This window comes from Mesoplodon densirostris, chromosome 10, assembly GCF_025265405.1.
Source record: "Mesoplodon densirostris isolate mMesDen1 chromosome 10, mMesDen1 primary haplotype, whole genome shotgun sequence".
NCBI classification, from domain to species: domain Eukaryota; kingdom Metazoa; phylum Chordata; class Mammalia; order Artiodactyla; family Ziphiidae; genus Mesoplodon; species Mesoplodon densirostris.
Genome location: NC_082670.1, coordinates 56,663,093 through 56,685,302, shown reverse-complemented (window position 1 = coordinate 56,685,302; position 22,210 = coordinate 56,663,093). Strand labels below are relative to the sequence as shown.

The 22,210-nt window shown below is 50.5% G+C and overlaps 1 protein-coding gene across 2 annotated transcripts in view; it reads left to right on the top strand.

Moving 5' to 3' along the window:
• OSBPL10 (oxysterol binding protein like 10) overlaps positions 1-22,210 on the top strand; it is a 294,376-nt gene that overhangs the window by 251,951 nt on the left and 20,215 nt on the right. For both annotated transcript variants that reach the window (XM_060109530.1, XM_060109531.1), the window contains one exon: positions 8,912-9,061. In XM_060109530.1, coding sequence (XP_059965513.1) covers positions 8,912-9,061 — 150 coding nt within the window. The remainder of the gene's footprint in view (positions 1-8,911; positions 9,062-22,210) is intronic.

The window sequence follows — 22,210 nt, the reverse complement described above, 5'->3', positions numbered from 1 at the left end:
TCCTGTACCAGAAGAGAGCTGACTGTCCTGCTCCAATGGGAAAGCAGATAGATGGGCAGTTGCATAAATACAGTTGGGTAAGTGCCGAGCTGGGCGCGGACAGGGTGCTTAGGGATTCCTGGTTAGGATGGAGGCATCGCCTCTGCCCCCGTGAAGCATGGTTGAACTAAGTCTCGAATGAGGAGTTGGGAACGTACCAGTCCCACCCAGGGCTGGAGAAAGAAAGGTCCTGCAACAGATCCCCGCTGGCTGAATGCAGAGACCGTGGCTTAAGACCGCATCCTTCTGTCTTCAGTATCTCACGCGGTGCTTTGAGTTCAAGGCAGCTGGTGCAATGGTACCTCGTTCAGGCCTGGTGACTGCTTACCCTTCAGCCCACCCCAAGAAGGAGGGGGGCGTCCTTTTATGTCTTAAACCATCACTTTTCCTCTCATCAGGGGCCCGGAAGGCTAGGCTGGGTCTCAGGGAATTTCTTCCCTACCTTTCCTGGGTAGCCTTGGATGGCAGGCACCCCCGTCCTGTCACTCCCTGCAGACCACAGCAGGTCTCCTGAGGCCAGGGGATGGCCTGCAGTGTCCAATTCACTGTCCTGGCTGCTGTGTGTTTGCCCCACGTGGTTCCCGGGTCTGCATGTGACTCTAGGCTGAGGTTTGTTGGAGGGCGGGTCTCTGTGAACCCCTTCCTGCTGCAGCCCCAGGTCCAGGAAGTGGTGCTACCTCGTGGTCAGGGCCATGGACTATTTGGGGGGCCTGGATGTTTGCAGCCCCAGAACCCTCGGTGTCATCTTTGCTGAGGAGGGCCTGGGAGTCAGCATGGGCGGCATCCTGCAGCTTCCAGAAGGATGCTGCCGGGATGGGAACGAGCACAAGCAGGGGCGGTGGGCACTTCAGCTGTGGTTTCTAGATCCCCACGGCCACTGGTCCACCATGTGCCCATGAGGATGCTGCTCAGTGTTCCCTCTGCACCCAGTTCCCGCGCCCTGACTTCCCCGGGCCTCTCAGCAGCCCTCCAGGGGGTGGGTGGTACCATCTCCACCTCACAGGTGAGGAGACAGCCTGCCAGGTGGAAGGTGGCGGATTCAGGATTTATGTCCAGGGCCGTCTCTCTGCAGCCACCACGCAGAGCTCTCCCTGGATGCTTTGCTGCCTTGCAGAGCTGTGGTGATGCATCCTCTTTCTTCTCCTTCTCGTGACCTTTATCCCCATCCTCAGGGCTTCCTGTGAGTTGGGAAGCGTGACCCGTGCTGCCGGTGCCACCCAGGACTAGGGCACGGTGGGCGTGCCCCTTCACCCTGCAGAGCTTTGCTGAGCCCTCGGCCCGGCTGTGAATTCAGTGCTGGGCTGGGCTGGAAAGGGCTGGACTTCTGCTGATGGAGAAAAGGCCATAAAGCACTGGATGCGGCGCTGGCACTTTGCTTGACCCACCATGCTGGCACCCTCCCCTTGATTCCCGGTGCCCACATGCCAGGACTAGGGGTCCCGCTGATGCGCTTCCAAAACCTCAACTGTAAAATAATCACCTCCCTCTTTGTTTGCGGCTGCTGCTTCCTTTTTCCTTTGCGGTGCTTTCTTGAGGTTTCCTTTGCTCCTTCGCAATTCCTTTCTTTTCTGCTTTCATTTAAAATGATTTTCAAGTAGACACACGGATGCTGGAAAAGGGCTGGCGATTCTCCTCCCTCTGAATGCTTACCTCACGTGTCTTGAAAGGAACGCTTTTTGAATCTTCTTGGTGTGATGTTCCCCATGACCTTGGCTGATGACGAATGTACCCCCCACCCTGCACCCCCCTCCCCGGAAGCAACTTCCTTCTGCCTTCCAGGATGTGTTTGATTTAAAATGAACCTTTCTGCAGGTCGGCCCCTTTGCTCAGGACGAGCATCTGTCCTTGCAGTCTGTGAGAGCCAAGTGTGGTAAATGTGTATGTATGTGTGGGTAGAGCCAGAAAGCCAGCGCGTCCACGGGGAGGCGGCAGGATTATGATGGCAGTGGCAGCCAACTCAGTGCCCCCCAGATGGCAGCTGGGACCAGCAGGCTGCGTGGACATGCTTCTACTTGAACCTGTCAAGGATAAGAGCCAACTTCTCCGTCAGGTCCCACCCACCCCACCACAGTGGCCTCATTGTACCTACCTCCAAATGGCCAGATAAGGCCCCCTAAGGGGGTGGCCTCCAAGGCCCAGTCGGTGGCCTGGCTTCAACGTGGCTCCACAGAGAGGACGGTACATGTGAGGAGCCTTCAGCTGCCGCCCTGCATCAGGGCCGAGGGCCGTCAGCCAGACCAGACACCATCCGAAGACGTGTGACCGACGGCAGCCCTCTGGCATGACTTGTGACCAGAGACAAGCATCCATCCGTTCTGACCGAGAGCCCTTCCACCGAGCAAGGATGGCCTACTTTTGGGGAATTAGAGAGACTCTTCTGGAGGAGAAACCCTGCCTGTGCTGAGCGTGGGGTGAACAGTAGGTCCCCAGGAGCAGCCACTGCACGTTCAGAGGACAAGCTTCACGTCTGTGTCAGTCCTCGGGAGATAATTGTTCCAAGCGCGTGGTAGGGAGGACCGTGCACTTGACAGTCACGGGGTAGACATTTCCTATTGGGGAATGAGGGCCAGAAATTACTGGTGGAATTTGCTGGATGTCTGGCTGTCTTTGGGGGCTCCAGGCTCTGCTGATGCTTGTTGACTTGAGCCCCAAGTTGGACGGGGTCCTCGGATCCAGCTGTGCCAGTTTCTCGTGACCTTGGGCTGTCAGGCGGGGCTTCTTAGGATTTACTGATAAAATGTTACTGATGTGAAGATGCGCTCTGAGGACCAAGTAATGGTTGTGATAACTTGGTTAAATACACTGTGAATATTGAGATGAAAAAATGACTAGAAATTAAAGAGAGAGTAATATCATTTATCATTAGAACCAGAAAGAAATTGGTTTGGTTGTTGGTCCCTGGGTACTTGTACCCCTTAGACACTCAGACCCTCTTGCTTTTCTTCCAGTATTCACTGCATTTCCTTTTTTTTGTCCCCTTGGTCTGTCTCCATGTACCCACCCTCCCAGTCTCTCTGACCCCCTAAGCTCTGTCCATGTTTCACGTTCCTATTTTTCCTAAAACCCCTTATTTTCTGGAAGACCAGCTTCTCTTGACTTTTATCCCCTAGTGAGCAAAAGCAGACTCGCCCTGGTGGCCGTGATTGCATGTCATTGCATGTTCTGTGTAGTTGTGGGCTTGAGAAGCACGTCGCATAGGAGGACACATCATTTCCTGGTTACTCTTCTGCCCGCTGCTGTGATACAGACATTTCTCTCATTTGAGGGTATCTGAGGGTGGTGATGCTCTGGGTCTTCTTCCCCGCTGCCCACCTTTCGCTGGCCCCCAGAATACCAGAGAGTCTTCTTGACATGGCTGTGTTCCCCCCGTTTCCCATAAGGACGATATCTGGGCTACATTGGGTTCTTGCATTCAATGCCAAGGTTCTTTGGGATGGCACAGCCCACCCGTGCCTCCATGCCAAGGTACCAGCATGTGGGGAGAGATGCCAGGCTTTAAAAATGATTGAGGTGAAGTGTGTTCGCTGCCAGAGGAGAATGTTCATTCTCTAGCTGTCTTTGTATCTTGGTCAGGTAGAATTTCAGGAGAGTGGTGGCTAACTTGAGCTCAGTGGATTATGGTTTTCTGTTGAAGACGTTGTTTAGTTATGAATGCCTCTTCCAGGATGCTTATTTACCTGGCAGAAGATGGCTGTAGGAGTCCATCCCGATCCTTGCTGGAGGAGACCCCTCACACCTGCATGTCTAGGTTTTCAGGACTCTTTGTGGAGTTGCTCCCCACCCAACAGTGAAAAGCCTTCTGGGAAGGCTGGGTAATGCACAGGCCTCTCTCTAATGCCTTGAGTCTCAGGGTTCAGCCCTTTAAGACATTAGGTTAAAGAGGATGTTAGTACAGTAGATCCAACTGCTTATACTGGTCCCAGCTGTCTGAGGGCCAGGTCTCAGTTAAGAAAGAAGCAGAGATCATTGTGAAGAGAGACGTACACCGTCTGAGGAAGGGAAAATAGAGCGAGGCCTGGGAAGGGGGGGTGGATTTGGGAGCGTGGGGTGGAGTTAGGCCTCTGACAGGGCATTGAATGGACTCTAAAGATAAATGTCTGTTTCCTGGGGTTTTTTTTTCCTGGAACTGACTCCAACTGTAGTTAAATCACATATGTGTATTGAATAAAAGAGGTTGGAATTTCAGTCTTGCTTGGAATTTGCATTTGTATTGAAGAATTAAAATTTTGTGAAAAAGAAGAGACGCTAAGAAAGTTCAGTGTCTCCCCTACACCGTGTCCCCCTTGACAAGACTGCTGGAGCCACATAAACCTAACTCAAGTCATGGTGTTGCTTCTGGCTTTGGTCCTTGGCCCGTGGAGGAGCTGCCTCCTATCAGAGAAGGAGTACAGGTTGGTGGTAAGGCAGGGGCACGTCTGCAGGTGCTGGGACCGTCTTTGATTCAACCACTTCCCACCCTGAGAGCCCATCTCTCTTCCATGACCCTTCAGACCTTGAGACCCTGCAGACCTTGCGAGGCCTGAGGTCAGCCCCGGGCAGATACCCTTCTAAGAATCCATGGAGAGCAGGACCCTCTCTCCATAAAATGCCCAGACACACAATTTGAATATGAAATGTCAAGGGTATGGGTAGGTATCTTAACGAGTGTCCACAGGGCCCAGATTAAGAATCCTTGCTTTAGGGCCCAGGTCACTGCTGAGCTACCAGGGGTGCCCCTGGACCCCAGCTGCCAGGTGGCCTTTTCCTGTCCATCACCTTTGCTTGTCTGTCTCCCCCATTTGCTAACAAGGCAAGAGTCCCTGGATTGTTGTAGCACCCATGTCCTGCGGTACTCGTGTGGTAGCAATACTGAGTCATAATTTTTTGCTTTTATTAGAAACCTCTTTTTTCCAAAGCCTGCTTCTCTTTACAACATATTCTAATTCCATTTTATCTTCAAGTTTGTGTACATTTTTACGGTTTGGGCTGGCTCATTTGCAAAGCTCTCTGGGGAACGGCAGTATTTAAAGATTCTTCTTGCTTGAGTCTTAGGAACTTTCTCAGCGTTATAAAGCCATTTCTTATTTTCAGTTTTCTTCTGAGGTGGAGAAAGACCGTTCTGTCACCTTTGATCACCTCAGGACAGTTGTCATCACTTTACAAGCAGAAATCCATTGGTATAGGAGGGTGTGGGCATACAGGGGCACCCAGGAGAGGAGCAGAACTTGATGAGCGGGAGGGTGAGGATGTGATGAGCACGTGGGCCTGACTGTGGAAAGCAGACTTGCATCCACTGACCGTTACCGTTGTTGTGGATTTCACATCAGAACAGCAGAATCTGCAAACCCTTGACCCTAAAAGGGAAGGTTTTCTGTCTTTAAAACTCCGTCAAAGCCTGGTTCTTCGAAATCTCCATTTCTCAGAGCCCCTGCTAATAACCATGGGTGCTTTGAGGGTGCCCACAGATTGGTGTTTACACGGCCAGTTGACCTCCTTCAGACCGACATGCCCTGTTGGGAACCCCTACCCTCCATCCACGTGCCCCCATTTTGGACCCACACCAGAGGGTGGTCTCACCTTCTGCATATGGACTTGAGTTCCAGTGTGGGTGGAATTGGGGGTGTCTTCTAAGATATTCACTGACAACGTGATGAATGAAACCAGCTTTTTAAAAAAATCCTGATTATTTACTCAAGGTTGGATAAGAGAATTTTTGCAAGTTTTCTGAAGCTGCAGGAGACAGAAATGTTGCTGGATCCTTGTTTAAGCTTAGGGCACCGTTTGCTAAGGGTCTGTGCCAGTGAGGGGATGTGTGTCAGGCTCCCTGTGGCCTTTCCTCCCTTGGCGGGACTTCAGGGCCCCCAGGAGCTCTGGCCGCCAGTCGCCCTGGAGTGAGTCAGCTTCTGAGGCCTGTGCACCAGCCCAATTCTCCTTGCTGGAGCCAGTGTCCCTGACGGCATCACCAGACACAGGAAATGTGATGTTGATTGAAGTGGGACAAGCTGGAGAGGTTTGTGTGCACAGTAATATATTTTCTTCGTAAGATGTGGCAGGAGCTTGCAGAAGGCGTCTTGGCTCCTGGAAATCAGGGACCAGCTGCATTTGGTTTCCAAGGAAGGCAGACAGCAGGAGACGTTTGGTCCCTGTGGTCTGTAAGCATCTCCCTGCGAGTGTGGCAGTGGGTGGGAGGGGTGCACTGGCTTGTGGGCAGATGGGAAAATCACACTTTCAGAAGAAAGAACAGTTCTCCACTTCATAAAACTTACTTGAGCTATTGATTTGTTTAGTTTACAATCAGTGCTTTGTGAGAGCGACTAATTTCAAGCAGGAACAATTGCACTCCAGGTGGAGCTCCTTTTCTCTCTCCCCCTTTTTTTTTTTTGGTTTTTGTTTTTAATTTTTATTTCATATTGGGTATAGTTGATTAACAATGTTGTGTTAACTTCAGGTATAAAGTGATTCAGTTATACACATACATGTATCTGTTCTTTTTCAGATTCTTTTCCCATGGAGCTCCCTTTCTTATTGAGATGTATAAGGACCTTGAAAGCTTGGTAGCGTGATTTGCTTTCGATTGTCCTTTTTCCTCCCACACAAGATACCCAGGCCTTGCACTCTCCTGCCCCGCTGCCCTGGGTGGAGGGGATGTCTGCTAATATAGGTGACCACCCAGCAGGTTACTGCAAAGGAAGTAGCAGCTCCATCACCTTGGCATTGAAGGGAGTGTGTCTGAGCTCTCTGGCTTTGGTGGCAACTGACAGGAAATGCAAACTCACAGTGAATGGAGACAGCCACCCTTTAAAACTTGCCTGAAACCCAGAGGAGGGGGAAGGAGCAGGGAAGGTCAGGAGGGCAGGTATATGGGAGGGTGGCCCTGCTTTAGCCCGTCAGACTCGTAACCACAGTGACCTTGGCCGCCATGGGCACTGCAGCATAGGAGCTGAAGCCGGAGGAGAGGTAGGGAGCTTCTGGGCATTGACAGAAAGTGCTGGTTCCTGTCCCTCTGTCTCTGATTTCCCAGTGTGGAATCAGGGTGGCCTATGGCCCCAGACTCCCCCTCTGGTTAGTCTTCTCTGGACCATGGTGGGGGTCAGGAGCCCTCAGTTATTTCAGTATATCTAGCAAAGCACCTTTCCAGTGATGTCACATAGCACACATGACATGAGTCTAGGGAACCAGGCACATGATGGAAGCTTGACTTGTGGCTGGAGGAAAGCCCCATGGCCTTGGGAATAATTTGAGCAGTATGTCCATGGTAAATGTCCATTTCAACTGAAATTTTTAAAACGCTACCCCAGTGGAAAGAGCACCATATTTCCTCTGGAGTGTTGGTGACGAAGGACAATTATAAACACCTTGATCGCTAAATAACTTTTGTGTTTTGGAAGTAGATGAGATGGTTCTGTCTAATGAGATTGAAAATCATTAGTTTTTGCTCGGATATTTGGGCAAGTCTGTATCCTTTTATATTAAAATGTTTGGGCTCCCGTGTTTCTATATGTTAAGTTCATTATGTCTGACTAGTCAACAGTAATTAGAAACAATTACATAGTGTTTTGTGTAGAGTGCTTTTGCTGACATAGAAACAAGTACTATGAGAACATACATAAATTAAGAATGGTGAATAGGGGGCTTCCCTGGTGGCGCAGTGGTTGCGAGTCCGCCTGCCGATGCGGGAGACACGGGTTCATGCGCTGGTCCGGGAAGATCCCACATGCCGCGGAGCGGCTGGGCCCGTGAGCCATGGCCGCTGAGCCTGCGCGTCCGGAGCCCATGCTCCGCAACGGGAGAGGCCACAACAGTGAGAGGCCCGCGTACTGCAAAAAAAAAAAAAAAAAAAAAAAAAAGAATGGTGAATAGGATTATTTCTTTCAACAGAATTGTGAGGACAGCTGTAATTGTAGCCAGAGTTCTTGGTAGTTAGGTATTAGAAGATTATGCGCTCAGCAACCCACCTTGTATATTTTATTAACTTGCCTGCTTTCTCTGTAATTTGGAAAACTGGAATCAAGCGATTTAATGAATAAAACTTACATCAAGGAAAGTGCAGGGTCTGTTAGCCAGGTTGAAGCTTAGCATTATTGTAAAATTTCGGACTTTTTCTTTACATGTTCATTTTTGTTTCCCTCCATAAATTAATGCCAGCACTGAGCCTTTTTTTTTTTTTTTTTTTTTTTACTTGCTGTAGTGATATTCACTGATGGGAATAGAAATAATTTCAGAGTAAATTTTCCCATAAATAAGGTAATGTCAGTTTCAGGGGTGTCTGACTTTTGCTTATAAACAGAGAAATTTACATTAGCTATAGTGCCCTGGGTTGTACTAGTTAACACGAGAATATTATTTGGGAATAGCCAAGGTGAAGGAACTCACACTTGAATATTATAGTTAGATTCTTAGAGGGCAGGAAGCTTTCTTGTCGGGGGAGGTGGTTAGGCTAGAAGGCTCACTCACAGGTGAGGGGAAGATGAGAGGGCTCCTCAGGTGCTTAAAGGTGGGGCCTGCACCCCAAAGATCGTCTTCTGGGCTTCCCTGGTGCCGCAGTGGTTGAGAGTCTGCCTGCCGATGCAGGGGACACGGGTTCGTGCCCCGGTCCGGAAGGATCCCACATGCCGCGGAGCGGCTGGGCCCGTAAGCCATGGCCGCTGAGCCTGCACGTCCGGAGCCTGTGCTCCGCGGCGGGAGGGGCCACAACAGTGAGAGGCCCGCGTACTGCAAAAAAAAAAAAAAAGAAAGAAAGATCGTCTTCTGCCCACTGCCGGAAGGACCAGTTTATGGAGAAACTCTATCTGGGCAGTCTTGGACTCTGCCCTTGCTAAGCATATGGGTTCGGTGCTGTGCTTCTTGCTTCTCAGGACCAAGCTGGTGATTTTTACTGATGATCTCATTTTAGCCAAACTCAGGCCCCGAATTGGTTTCGTCAGAAGATGAGAAAAGTGACACTGAAGATCAGGAAGAGACAGAAGTGGGCGTCATGGAGGATCAGCGCAGTGTAATCCTTCACCTCATTTCTCAGCTCAAACTTGGAATGGATCTGACCAAGGTAGGTGGGCGTGTCCCCTGGGGCTTGTGGCCAGTCGTCTGGGTGCCTTCTGTCCCTCACAGGCTTTCCCGCTCGGGAGACTGGGGATGCAGAGTGGGGAAAGGTCAGAGCTGCGGTCAAGTATGGATGTTCCAGGGATTATTGGAAAGGATATTTTATGTGAATGATCATCCCCAGAGCATGAGCCTTGCATTTGCTTCTCTGGAGGGGCTGTGATGCTTCAAGGGCAGGGAAGGCACACAAGATGATAAGGACAATTCAAGATGGGATTTCTTTGTCTCCTGCTGTGTCCTAGAGAAGATTAAAGGTGACCTAGAGAGATGGACGTGGCACATTGGCCACAGAGAGAAAACAGGAGGAAGGAAATAGTGTGGGCAAGAGTGAGGCTGCCTCCACCTGCACCACCACCCCCGCCCCGCCTCTGGGCACCTGGCCACCTCCTGTTGCTGGCTGTCATTGGCCTTAACCCCATTGATGATCCAGACCTCACTGCCCATGTGGGGAGCTGTGTGCCTGCTGGTTGGTAGATGCGCAATAACTCTTGTTGGTGCTGCGCCCATCCCGGGAAACCTTGTCGAGAGGACCCAGCATCCTCCACGCTGATGGCCCCCGTGGAGCCTCTCCCGCCTCTGGGTAGTGGCTTCGTTTTGGAGGAGATAGGGAAGGCCGCTCTGTGTTCAGCTGAGAGGTGTGTGGGCATCTGCAGCTGAGAGGTGTGTGGGCATCGGGAGCGTTGTGGGTGGTGGGAGATGCCTGGACTCGGCTGTCCAGCCCACCCGGGTTCCCTTGCCCATCCTGGTGCTGATGCCGAAAGCTCGGCTTCTTTGCACTGGTGCCGAATCGAATCTTGGAGACAGAGTTTTGGGTGAAGTAGAAAAGAATAGCTTTATTGCTTTGCCAGGCAAAGGGAGACACAGCGAGCTCCTGCCCCTCAAAACTGTGTGTCCCAAACCAGGAGGTAAGGAGTTCAAGGGTTGGGTTGCTGATAAGGATCAGGGTGTGTGCAGGGCCTGCCCTCCTCGTCTGGCCTCAGGTGGTCTTCTCTGGAATGAAGAATGCTAACATTTTCCATTTGTTGGGGGTTTTCTTTCTGCAGAAGAGCTCAAAGATATTGTTATGTGTATCCCTTAAGGCGAACCAGGACCCTGCCCCAAGGCTGCACTATTGTTTCCTGGCTGCTCCTCCCTTGTCTCTGGATCCCCTCCCTTCCCTGATTAGCAACTGTTTGAAAGGCTTCCATGCCCAGGAGCCCCACAGGGTTCTGCTCAGTTTCCATAGGTGCATCAGTGATTAGGAGGGAGGGACGTAACCATGGGGAGGGTGTGCTGGGAATGAAAGTTCTGGATCCCAAAGGCCTACTTGAAATGGTTGGAGCCCCTGAAGGCGTAGCCTGGGGAAACTGCCTTGAGGGCTGTGGTCTTGTTTGGCTGCAGGGAAGGGGCTGGATTCCATGAGCTCAGCTTGGCCTGGAGGCCAGACCAGCAAGAGGGAGGGGGCGGGTGAGACAGGCTCTTTGAAGAGGAAAGCGACAACAGGGAGCCTCAGAGGGGACAGAAAAGCCTTTTCTTGGGGATGTTCTCATGGGTTTGCTCATGAGGGAGTCTGACATCCTGGGAACCTGCACTACTTTCCATGGGATTGGGGGCCCATGCTGAGCAGCGTGACCTGGAAGGTTCCCTTGTCTCCCCTTTCCCTGCCCTCTGCTCGGGGGCTCCACACACCAAGCTGACATACTGCTGCCTTCCCTTAATTTCTGTCTCCTGGCCATGTAATTCGCATCCTTTTTGCTAGAAGAATCGTTTAAGTGCTTGCCTTTTAAAAAGCCCCCTCTCTGATTCCTGTGGATGGTGTAGACCACCAGACGGAGCTTTGAGTGAAGACCTGGGGGCTGGAATCTGGGCCGTGACAGCACTGAGTTGACCCCAAACCATGTTTCCAAACTCTGGTTCACAGCCTGTTTTGTGGGTTATAAAACCAATTTAGTGGGTCAGATGATCATTTCTAAAAAATGAAATAAAATACATTAGTAAATACCAGAGCGTACAGCAGGTGAAACTTTTTCGTTCTGTTGATACGTGTGTACTGGGTCACCATGTGAAACGTACTTGCATCGTGGATCATATTCTAAAATTCAATGTAGACTCCTGAGTGATACAGGAGAGAGACTGTCAGAGTAACTGAAGTTGCCCAGGTCAGATGTGGAGAAGCCCAACAGCACTGTGGGGACCGTATGGCGGCAGGTGGAGTGTCTCAGAGACATCACCTTCTGGCTCCTGTGTTTTATTTTTTAATTTTTTTATTTGGCTGTGCCGCACAGCATGTGGGGTTTTAGTTCCCTGACGGGGGATCAAATCCATGCCCCCTGCAGTGAAAGCTCGGAGTCCTAACCACTGGACCGCCAGGGAAGTCCCTCTTGTTTTAAAATATGGAAATCATGAGAAGTGTACATCGCCTTTTCCTAAAAGAGCAAATGTGTTTATCCAACAGTCAGCTATCAGAAAGAAAAACTTTTCTAATCTATTATTTATTAACTTATTTACTGGGAAGAAGCTGTTATTCAGAAACCAAGGGAACATTTGACAAGCTGAAATACTTGTGAAAGGAAGAGGGAAACCTTTTATTGTCCCATGAGGCTTTTGGGCTTTCGTTGCCTGCCCTGTAAAAATGTTGATGAAATTGTATCTTTCCTTTTTTAAAAAAAATTTTATTGAAGCATAGTTGACTTACAATGCTGTGTTACTTTCTGCTGTACAGCAAAGTGATTCAGTTATACATACATATATATTCTTTTTCATATTCTTTTCCATTACGGTTTATCATAGGATATTGGATATAGTTCCCTGTGCTATACAGTAGGACCTTGTTGTTTATCTATCCTAAATGTAATAGTTTGCATCTGCTAATCCCAACCTCCCCCTCCATCCATCTCCCACCCCCTTCCCTTTGGCAACCACAAGTCTGTTCTCTCTGTCTCTGAGTCTGCTTTGTTTCTTAGATATGTTCATTTGTGTCGTATTTTAGATTCCACATGTAAGTGATAGCATATGATATTTGTCTTTCTCTGTCTGACTTACTTCACTTAGTATGGTCATCTCTAGGTCCATCCATGTTGCTGCAAATGGCATTTCATTCTTTTTAATGGCTGAGTAATATTCTATTGTCTATATGTACCACATCTTCTTTATCCATTCATTTGTCGATGGACATTTAGGTTGTTTCCCTGTCTTGGCTATTGTATATAGTGCTTCTGTGAATATAGGGGTGCATGTATCCTTTTGAATTATGGTTTTTTCCAGTTATATGACCAGGAGTGGGATTGCTGGATCATATGGTCACTCTATTTTAAGTTTTTTGAGGAACCTCCATACTGTTCTCCATAGTGGCTGTATCAATGTACATTCCCACCAGCAGTGTAGAAGGGTTCCCCTTTCTCCACACCCTCTCCAGCATTTGTTATTTGTAGATTATCTCTTTCCTTATTGTCTCTTCCCCTCTTCTTGGCTCTCGTCTGTGTCATTCAGTTAAGCTTGTGCTAAGCTGGCAGTGGACGAGCTTGGCCTGAATGGCACCTGGTTCGATGAGCAGGCACTCTGGAGAGGTTACCTTCCTCGACTTGAGGATGAAGCTCTGATCTCTCCATAAAATAAGTGCGCAGCCCCATCTTTGTGGAGGTGTCCAGCACAGCTGCATTCCCAGGTCACCAGCCTCACTGGGCCTTGAGTGCTGTATTTTGCTTTAGTTCATTAACCGTGGTCATCAGTTTCCTGGGCAAGTGACCTGTGGGGTTGTATAACACCCCATGCTCAGAAGCATCCCAGGCTTGGTTTACTGCTCTGCTGTTGCTGTCTTGAAATTCTTAATCATTTTGAACAAGAGGACTTGCATTTTTGTTTTTTTTGTTTTTACCCCAAAGTAGGTATCTGGTCCTGCCTCCAGAAGCACCTTGGTCTGTCCTCCTTCCTCAGTTGTGGTTCCAGAAGCCCAAGTTGCTGGTGAATTCCTCCACTGGATAACCTGCTACAATTGCACAAATCATGGGTAGCCCAGGAAGGAAAACGAGGGAGAAAGGAGGAGCCACAGAAGATGGAGGGCACAGAAGGGCTCTTTGACAAAGGGACATGTAGGTTGAGCCTGAAGGGTGAGTGGGCAGTAGTGGAAGGAACTAGAGGAAGGGCATTCCTGGTGGAGGGAACAGCACGGGCGAAGCCAGAGAGCGAAGGTGGTGAGGCTGGGGGGGAGTGTGTGCTGCCGGGGCACGGGGGAACCTGGAGTGGGGGCTAGGGTCAGATCTGCAGAGCCTTGTGGGCCGTTGAAGGAGGGTGAACTTGATCCTGAGGGTGATGGGAAACCTTTGGAGGCCTTGGAGCAGGTGGGAAACATGTGTTTTTTAGAGTTGCTGCCCTGCTCATTTGTGGGCTCCAGGGAGGGGGGGCCCACAGGATGCAAGGTTGAGCTTGGGGGTTTATGACGATTTTTACCATGTTTTCAGGGCTATGAAAGGCAGCCGTCAGTAACGCATGTGCTCTCTCATCTAACAAGTACTTTATTGAGTACTACACCTGCCAGGTACTGTTCTAGGCGCTGGGAGTGCAGCAGTGAACAAAACAGTTAGAATCCATGCCTCGCGGAGCTTATGTGATGGTGGAAAGAGACAGACAATAAACTAGAGAGAAAAAAGAAAAGAATGTGGAGATGCAAACACAGTGGAGAGACACAGAGCATGGTGGGTGGGGATGGAAAGCTGATGGGGCCGGTGAGCCTCTTAGATGAGCCGCTCAGTGCAGGATTCTCCAGGTGTCACTGGAGTACAGGCCAGGTGAAGATGAGGAAGATAGCTTCCAGATGAGGAAGCCAGCCAGGTGACCATGTAGTGGAAGGCTGTTCAGGCCAGCAGGGTCAGTGAGTGGACAAGGCCCAAGGTGGCCCTTGCCTGGCATTTTGAGGACGAGCAGGGAGGCCATTGTGTCTGGATCAGAGTTGATCCGCGTGGGTTGGCAGGAAATTAAATTGGCAAGACAGGAGGGGCTGGATCGGAGGGCCTCGCTGGACATTGTTGAGGACTTGGGGTGTTATTATGGATGATGTGGGTGGCTGTCGGAGAGTTTTGAACAAAGGAATGCGGGGCTTTCCTTGTAGTTTAAAAAGATTATTTTGACTCTTTTGTAGAAAGTAAACTGGGACAGGGCAATTGGGGTGCAGGCAGCAGGGTCAGGGTGGGAATGGAGGAGGTGACAGACAATGACAAGGGCAGTGGCAGTTTCTGGGTGTACTTAGAAGACGTGCCAGCAGGCTACAGGTATCCTTTTTGCATGTGGTTTGGTTGTAAGGTATGAGCAAAAGAGGAATAAAGAATGACTCTAAGATTTCAACCTGAGCAACCGGAATAATAAACATTAGAGCTGCTGTTTGTTTCAGTGACCTATTGCTGAGGGATTGACCACCCTAAACGAAGTGGCTTAAAATAACCATTTTATTTATGTTCACAGTCTGGGCTGGGCTCAGCCGGGTGGCTCTTTTGCTGGTCTTGCCAATGGTCACTCGTGTGCCTGTCATCAGCTGGTGGGCTGGTTGTAGGATGAACGTGGCTGGGACAGCTGGGCCTCTCTCTCCCCATCAAGTTTTGTAACCTTTCTGTCTCCATGAATCCTTCCCACATGGTCTGTCCAGCTGGGTTGCCAGACTCCTACACGGTGGCTCAAAGCTCCCAGGAGGGCCAAACTGGATGCTGATAAGCCTTGGGCCCCAAACTGACACTGTGTCACTTCCACTCTGTTGATTGAAGTGCCACAAGGGGACTCTGCAGGGGTGTGAATTCCAGGGGCTTGGGTTCATCCGAGGGCCACTCGTGGAACAGACCACCAGCCCCGCTTACCAAGTGGGGAGAGGCTATGGGAAGAGGAGGTTGGGGTGTTTGGGGGGATAGCCCAGATTCAACCTTGGGTCTGAGGGATCCATTCAACTCTGCATCCAAATTGAGAGGACGTGTAGGCAGCCGAGTATAGAAGCCTGGGGTTTGTGAGTGAAGCTTGGGTACCAGTTTGAGAGTGAACAATGTGCAGAGGGTGGTCCCAACTCAGAAGATGGTAACCCCTCTTTAGGGAGTGAGTAGAGATGTAGGGGGAAAGTCCAAAGGCCGAGTCTGGGGAATCTCCAGTATGTGAAGGCTGGAGAGATGAGAAGGGTCCAGCAGAGGAGACTGAGGAGGGTCAGCTGGGGGGAGGGGGGGTAGGAAGCAGGGGAACATGATGACATGAAGTCACACGCAGGCAGTGTTTTAAGGAGAAGGGAGTTCTCCGCTGCGAGGCACTGCTGCCGACACGCCTGCAGAGGGACCATTGCCTTTGTTTTGGTCAAAGTTTGATTAGGTGGCTTCAAGGGAGGATGGGGAGAAAAGTGGTGACAGGGAGTAAAGATGGCGTTTCAAGGAGCTTTGATGCAAAAGGGAAGCAGAAAATTGGGACGAAGGTCTGGAACTGAGAACTTTGGTTTCTGAAGATGTTTGAATGCTGATGGGAACGAACAGTCGGGAGAGAGGGCGGGGATGCCTGCCGGAACTTGAGAGGGGGAAGGGGGCCTGGGATCCCGTGGGAGCGGAGGGTCTGTCCTTAGCTAGGACAGCCCACCGTTGTAGCAGGAGGCAAGCAGCAGAGCGGAGGGGCGGGGACCCCGGGGGACCCTCAGGAGAGCTCTGTGTTTACGCACGTGGCTCTGAGCTGGGACGCGCCCCAGCTGTTACCTCGCTTCTGAATGTCTCTGTTTCCTTGCCTGTAAAGCAGGGATCATCGCGTCTTGCTCCCACGTCTGCACAGCCACGTGTCAAGGATTCAGAGCAGTGAGGGTGAGGAAGAGGGAAGGGCTGTTAAGAGATTTGGGGAGGCAGGAGGCAGCAGGGATGAGTGGCCCCCTCAGGCGGAGGACGGAGGTGGCAGGATGGCCCCCCGCCCCGCCCCGGGGCGGGGCACGGAAGGATCCTAGGTCACGAATTTAAAGTGAGACCAGCCAGCATGTCTCTCTTTTCTCCAGGTAAGTTGAGTTGCCAGGTTGAGGCTCAGAGAATGTGAGGAGGTGGATTAAACCAGAGTTGGGGTTTACTGGCTGACCCCCCCCCCCCAGAGGGAGAGAGGGCCGAGGGGCCTGGGCGGGGGTGGTGGTGGCAGATTAAGGGAGTGAGTGTCAGGTGGGGCAGGGACGCCACGCTGGGCGTGGAGGGAAATGAGGCGACAGGGGATGGTGGACATGATGGGGTCGTGGGGCTGGGGCTGCAATGGAGTGAGCTGGACGTACGGGGTGATAGGAGGAGGGGGTGCTTGAAATGGAGATTGGGGGGGGTGGTTCTGGGGAACAGCAAGGTCCAGGGGGGGCCAGTGACCTCTGTGGATTCCTCAAGGGATTTGGTCTAAACTCAAATTTTACAGATTCAGATGGGACAGAGATCTGCTGGAAGAGGGGATTGTGAGCCCTTCCAGAAGGCATAACTGATTCCATAGAGCAAGTGGGAGTCTGGGGCTGCAGACTGTGGTTGAAACTAGTGCAAAGCAAAGGTGGATTGAACCCTCCTTGGGTGCCCCGTGCACATCCTGTCCTCAATGATGTTAGACAAGATGTGTACATTTAGAGATAAGCTTGCTGAGATTGTTGTGAAGTTTCTGTGATTCTTAAGGAATTATTTAAATGGTTCCAGTAGAGCTGTTTGTTGAACCAAGAGGAGATGTGGTTTGTGGTTGCGGTTTGTGTGCCCCCGGGATAGAGAATTGCCTCACGACAGACACCCATGTGCCTGCCACTGGGTTCAAGGACGAGAACATTCTCATGGCCTGCGTTCCTGCTCACGGATGCATAACCTCCCCCCAGGTCGCTGTGTTGTCTTGTACTTCCTCCACAAGTGGCTTCTTGTTGTTATAATGATACAGTGGACATCTTGAACTCACAGCTTTTTCCTTTGATTGAATTATTTTATTAGGCTAAATTTCCAGCATCAGTCACAACAAGCACAGCTTAACAGTGCTGTGCTTAAGCTCCTTCTTCTAAGGGAGAAATTTGCCGGGGTCCACACGGTTGTTGCTGTCAAGAGATGAACCTCGGCTCACGGTTTCTGACTCCTGCAAGCCGGGCCCTTTTTTAAAAAAAATTATTTTTATTAAAAAAATTTTTTATTGAAGTATAGTTGATTTACAATGTTGTGTTAGTTTCAGGTGTACAGCAAAGTGATTCAGTTATACATATATATATATATATATATATATTCTTTTTCAGATGGTTTTCCATTATAGGTTATTACGAGATATTGAGTAGAGTTCCCGGTACTATAACAGTAGGTCCTTGTTGTTTATTTTATATATAGTAGTGTGTATCTGTTAATCCCAACCTCCAAATTTATCCCTCCCACCCACCTTTCCCCTTTGGTAACCATGTTTGTTTTCTATGTCTGTGAGTCTATTTCTGTTTTGTAAGTAGGTTCACTTGTATCATTTGTTTTAATGAGTGCCTTTCCTGATGTCTCACGCACCATAAGATGCGCGGGAAGGGAGCTGGCCCTTTAAGGAAACCAAGGGGAGCATTCCCACGGCCTTTGGCAGCGTGAATCCTCTCCTGTTCATTTTGTAAGGCTGGATTTTTGTGTGCTTCCCCTGGTTTCCTTAAAGGATTGCACGGGTCAGTCTCTGGTGGTCTTGGCCTCCCTTCCTTGCTTGTTTGCACTGGGTAGGTTTCCCAGACTGAGAACAGAGTATTATGTAGATGACTCTCAAGGTTATTAGGTTAACTGATGTTTCTTTGGAGAAGTTGCACCTGTGCTGGCCTTCCTTATCCGAGGCCCGCTGTGCTTCCCTTTGTGGGGAAGGGACGGACCATTGCTCTTTAGGGGGACCCTTTGACTTTCTCGATGGGTGATCAATTGTTTCCAAATTCTAAGATCCCAACCCAAACATAAGTTATTTACTTCTAGATTGATGCAACTTTAGCCGTAATTAATTGTTCTCTCAGTCCTGAGTGCAGATCTTCTTTTTTTTTCCTTTCCCCAAAGTAGTTTATTGTCTTAATTATGTTAATGGCAGAAAAGGCAGCCCTGACTGATGTCTCAATAAAGCTGCAGTAGCGATTGCAGCCATTTGGCTGCCATGAGTCTGAGCAGCTGGGCCATCGCTCACCTCTCAGTTGGAGGCAGACAGTCCAGTTAGTCCTCACCACTTTGTGGCTCCCTGTCTGCAGTGTCCACTGCCCAAGAAACAGATGATTAAGTGACTTATTGGCAAAGGGACCAACAAGAAGTCAGGGAGATCATAGGAGAGAGATAATCCACTTTAATGAAACATCTTGCCCACAGTGGTCCATGTGCTGGCTTGAAAGGGAATAGGTTGGGTATTCTGCACAAACACCAGCAAGAGATGAAAGGGGAGATGGTCACCCCACTCCTGCCCATTCTCCTCCATCTCTCTGGGAATTCTACTTTTCCCAGTGCGGACAATGCCACAGCGTCACTGTCAAGTGCAGAATACATGCCTCGAGGGTTGAACCTGTTGTTGGCTGTGAGACCACACTCCCTGTGTCTTTCATTTCAGGAGGGTTGTCTTTGACAATTAGTAAGTTCTCAGGTATTGCATCCCTAGTAGAGCCTTTTTTTTTTCTTTTTCTTCCAACTCTTTATTTAGCACATTTTCCAATCCATAGTAGAGTTGCAGGAATAGAACAATGAACTTCCACATATATGCTTCACCTTTATCGGCCAATTGTTAACATTATGCCACTTTGTATTTTTCTTTCTTCTTTCCCCTCTCCCACTCTCTCCCTGCTTCTCCCTGTCCACCACACAGCAGGTACACATGCACATATATGTTTGTGTTTACTTTTTGATGAGTCATTTCAGAGTAGGTCGTAGACATGACACTTCTCCCTGGCATCCATCGGTGCCTGGACCTCAGTGGGCCATCAGTGACCTAACAAGGTCATTCTCCTACACGACACATTTGTCACCCTGGGGAAATTTAACATGGCTCTGATACTGTTCCTTACACGCCCATAGTAAAATTTCCCCCCAGTTGTCCCAATAATGCTCTTTATAGCATTGATGAGCAAAAAGAGCCCTGTGGATGCTACGATGGGGGTGTGTGATGGGTACAGTGAAGGGGGTGGTGGATGCAGGAGGAGGTGTCAGAAAAGACCTCACGGAGGAGTTTACCTCCTATGAGCTGAGTAGCTGTTTCTCACTTAGATGAGGTCAGGAGGGAGGGCAGGAAAAGGAAACAGGAGTGAACTCGTGTGTGTGTGTGTACACGTACTTGTGAGGGGAGGGCTGGGGCAGAAAGTGAGGGATATCGTGAGACTGGAGGAGGTGGGGGCCAGGCTGGACTTTGTGTCTTATAGAGATTTTAGAAAGATGACTCCAGCTGTGGTGTGGAGAAGAAATAGTGGCGGGCGTGACAGCTGGAAGGCGGGTTAGGAAGCGTCAGCTGTACTTTTCCAGACAGGGGGCACCGTGAGTGTCCTTTCTTAGTTGCCAATGGTCTCTCTCCCGTCTGCACATTAATGACAGTCTTTGGGCTGGTGGATTGCCTTGTCATCCAGGAAGAGTAGAATGGACTAGGAGGTGGGGCTCTCGTCCCACCTTTTCCCCCCTGGGCTGCCTCCTGACTCCTGCATGTTAGGGACAGGAGAGGGGGTGGCCCAGCCGTCCCGGTTCTGACGTCCAGTGACCGCTCACCTCCCTCGTCCTCTGAGGGAAAGAAGATGCTCTCGCTGGCCCGAAGCGGAGAATCGTGATGTGTCGGGTGATGGACCAAACTTGGGGGGCAGTTGGGAGCCCTGAGGCTCCCCACGCTCTCCTACACCTTCCCCGCCTTCTCCCCAGTCTGCCCCCTCACCTGTGAGACCAGGGGCTTGACCTGCAGCATCCTGAAGGGGCCTTCGGGCTCGGATGCTGAGTGAGTTGGGATTCTGCCTGGCGTTCTTTTTTCTATTTGTTTTGTTTGAATCCTTCAGCTTCTGAGTTCAGAAATGCTAAGTTAGGGGAAATGCCTTAAACTCTCGCCCCTTTCCAAAGTACCCCCATGAGAGCGTAAACATCCACGTGATTCTTTCCTTTTAATTTCAGTCTCGGGTGCAGCCCTGACCAGAGGTGGGATTGTTATCAGAGACGCCCCATCCCACCGGGTAGGGGAGGAGGAGCCCGGGTCTTGGGACCGTCTTCACGTGGAGCTCCTCAGTGTAACTCTGCCCCCCACCCCTGCCCTCCGTCAGATGGCCCCCTGCCTGGGAGGGAGCGCAGGAATGCAGTGTTTCTGGGAGGTCTGGAGATACGGACCTGTGGCTTCTTTTCTTTTTCAATTGATTTGGTCGCATTGGCGGGGGAGGGGGGGGGGGAGTTTCAAGGTTGCTGAAATCCACAGCCTCAACCTGCACAGCCTGGGTGGGGAGCATTCCTGGGGGGACCTTGAGTGGCTCTGTGGGGGGCAGGCATGGGAGACACAGCTGGGCCCCTGTGAGCCTCATGAGAAGGGCAGGCCTCACAGGGCACGGGGATGGCAGCTGAACTTGACCTGTTCCCACGCAGAGACGTAGGAGGTCATAGCAGTGGCGTCTGAAGGCGGTTCTGAGCCAGGATGCACTTTTCCCGGCCATCTCAGATCCTCAGGCTGCCAGATGCTCAAGTTTGTCAAGTTGTGGCTGAAAGAAACTTAGGAAATCTCCATTAATTTGCATAGTTGTGTTTTAAATAATGTTTCTTCTTCTAGTTTATTACAAGAGTAAAGCAGAAAGATACTCAGAAGGAATGTAGAAATCACTCACTTCTGTCTCCCAGAGAGACATGTTAAATGTGGAGTGTTGCTGTGATACTTGGGTTGTCTTACATGCTCATTTTACATCTGGCTGCTTTTCGACTTAGCGAGGGTGAATTGTCCTCTGACATAGTTTTCAAGTGGGACAGAAAAGCATTAGAAGGGGTACCAACCTCACCTCCCCAGCGGGCTGGGCTTCCCCCAGTTTCCTCTGAAATCTGTGTGCTTTGCTGCTCTCATGTCTACCTGTCTGTCGGGACACCTCACTTCCACGGTATCTCCATCTTTCCCTAGGAAAGGTCCCAGCTGAAGTGGGGGCCAGGTCACAGATCTGTGTGTGGTATTATCGATTAGCAGTGCTTTTGTGGGAGTTGGGGCCTATGATGTGACAGAGGACAGACTTGGCCATGTAGGGAAGAGTGTAAACCAGTTGCGTGACCTCGGTCAACCCCTCCCCTCACCCGGCTGTTCAAGGGGGAGCCAGCGGGTCAGGGCTGGGCTTCCAGCTTCAGAACCCCGTGACTGCCACCATGAGAAGCAGAGTGAGACGCTCCAGGTCAACGCAAGCTTGTCTTGCAGCCGAGGGGTGGAATGCTAATACGTCTTCAGATCACTGAGGGGGTGATAGCATATCAGGGATGGTGAGGGCTTCCCAGCTTCCCAGAAGTCCATCATTTGCTTTAAGTGACCTAATCCTTGGGTTCTAGGCACTTGGGTTGTATGGTGCCTGAGGGACCACTTGGATCCACTTTGGACCAACGAGGAGTCCCTTAGCGCCTGACAGAGCATCCAAGTGTCTCCCTGTCTTCAGTAATGGGGCCAATGACACACCGAGGGGATGGCCCCTGTACCAGTCCATTTGCCAGAAGCTTCAGTATTAAGTACCAGCCTACTTCTTTGTAACTTCTGCTCATTTCTTCTGGCCCAGCCTAGGGGGCAGCCTCTACCCATGGCCCCTTTTCTCCGTGGCAGCCACTGTGGACACTGCCCGCTAGCTGGCCTTGCCTCCGGAGACATGTGTCGGGCCCTTTCCACATTCCTTCCCTGCCCTGATCCCGTGAGGGTTTATGCGCTGCTCTTCCTACAGAGATCTCCACACAGATGTTCTTAGTGGTGGGTCCTGCTCTACCTGGGCCCCCCTTTGATGCAGCACCAACGAGCCCCAGTATCCGTGTTTGTGGGAACACACTGAGCATCCCCCTTGGTTGTGCCTGATGGTAGGAAGAATACGAAAAAGCCCTTTGGAGCTATTTTCTTCACGTCTCTGAATGATGGGGTGTGAAAGAGGGCTGCCTGTTAGCAGGGCACTGGCCATGGACGGAGGGACAGAGGCTGTTGTTTCAGCCCAGGAAAATGGCTCAGGGCAGTCTAATCCGTG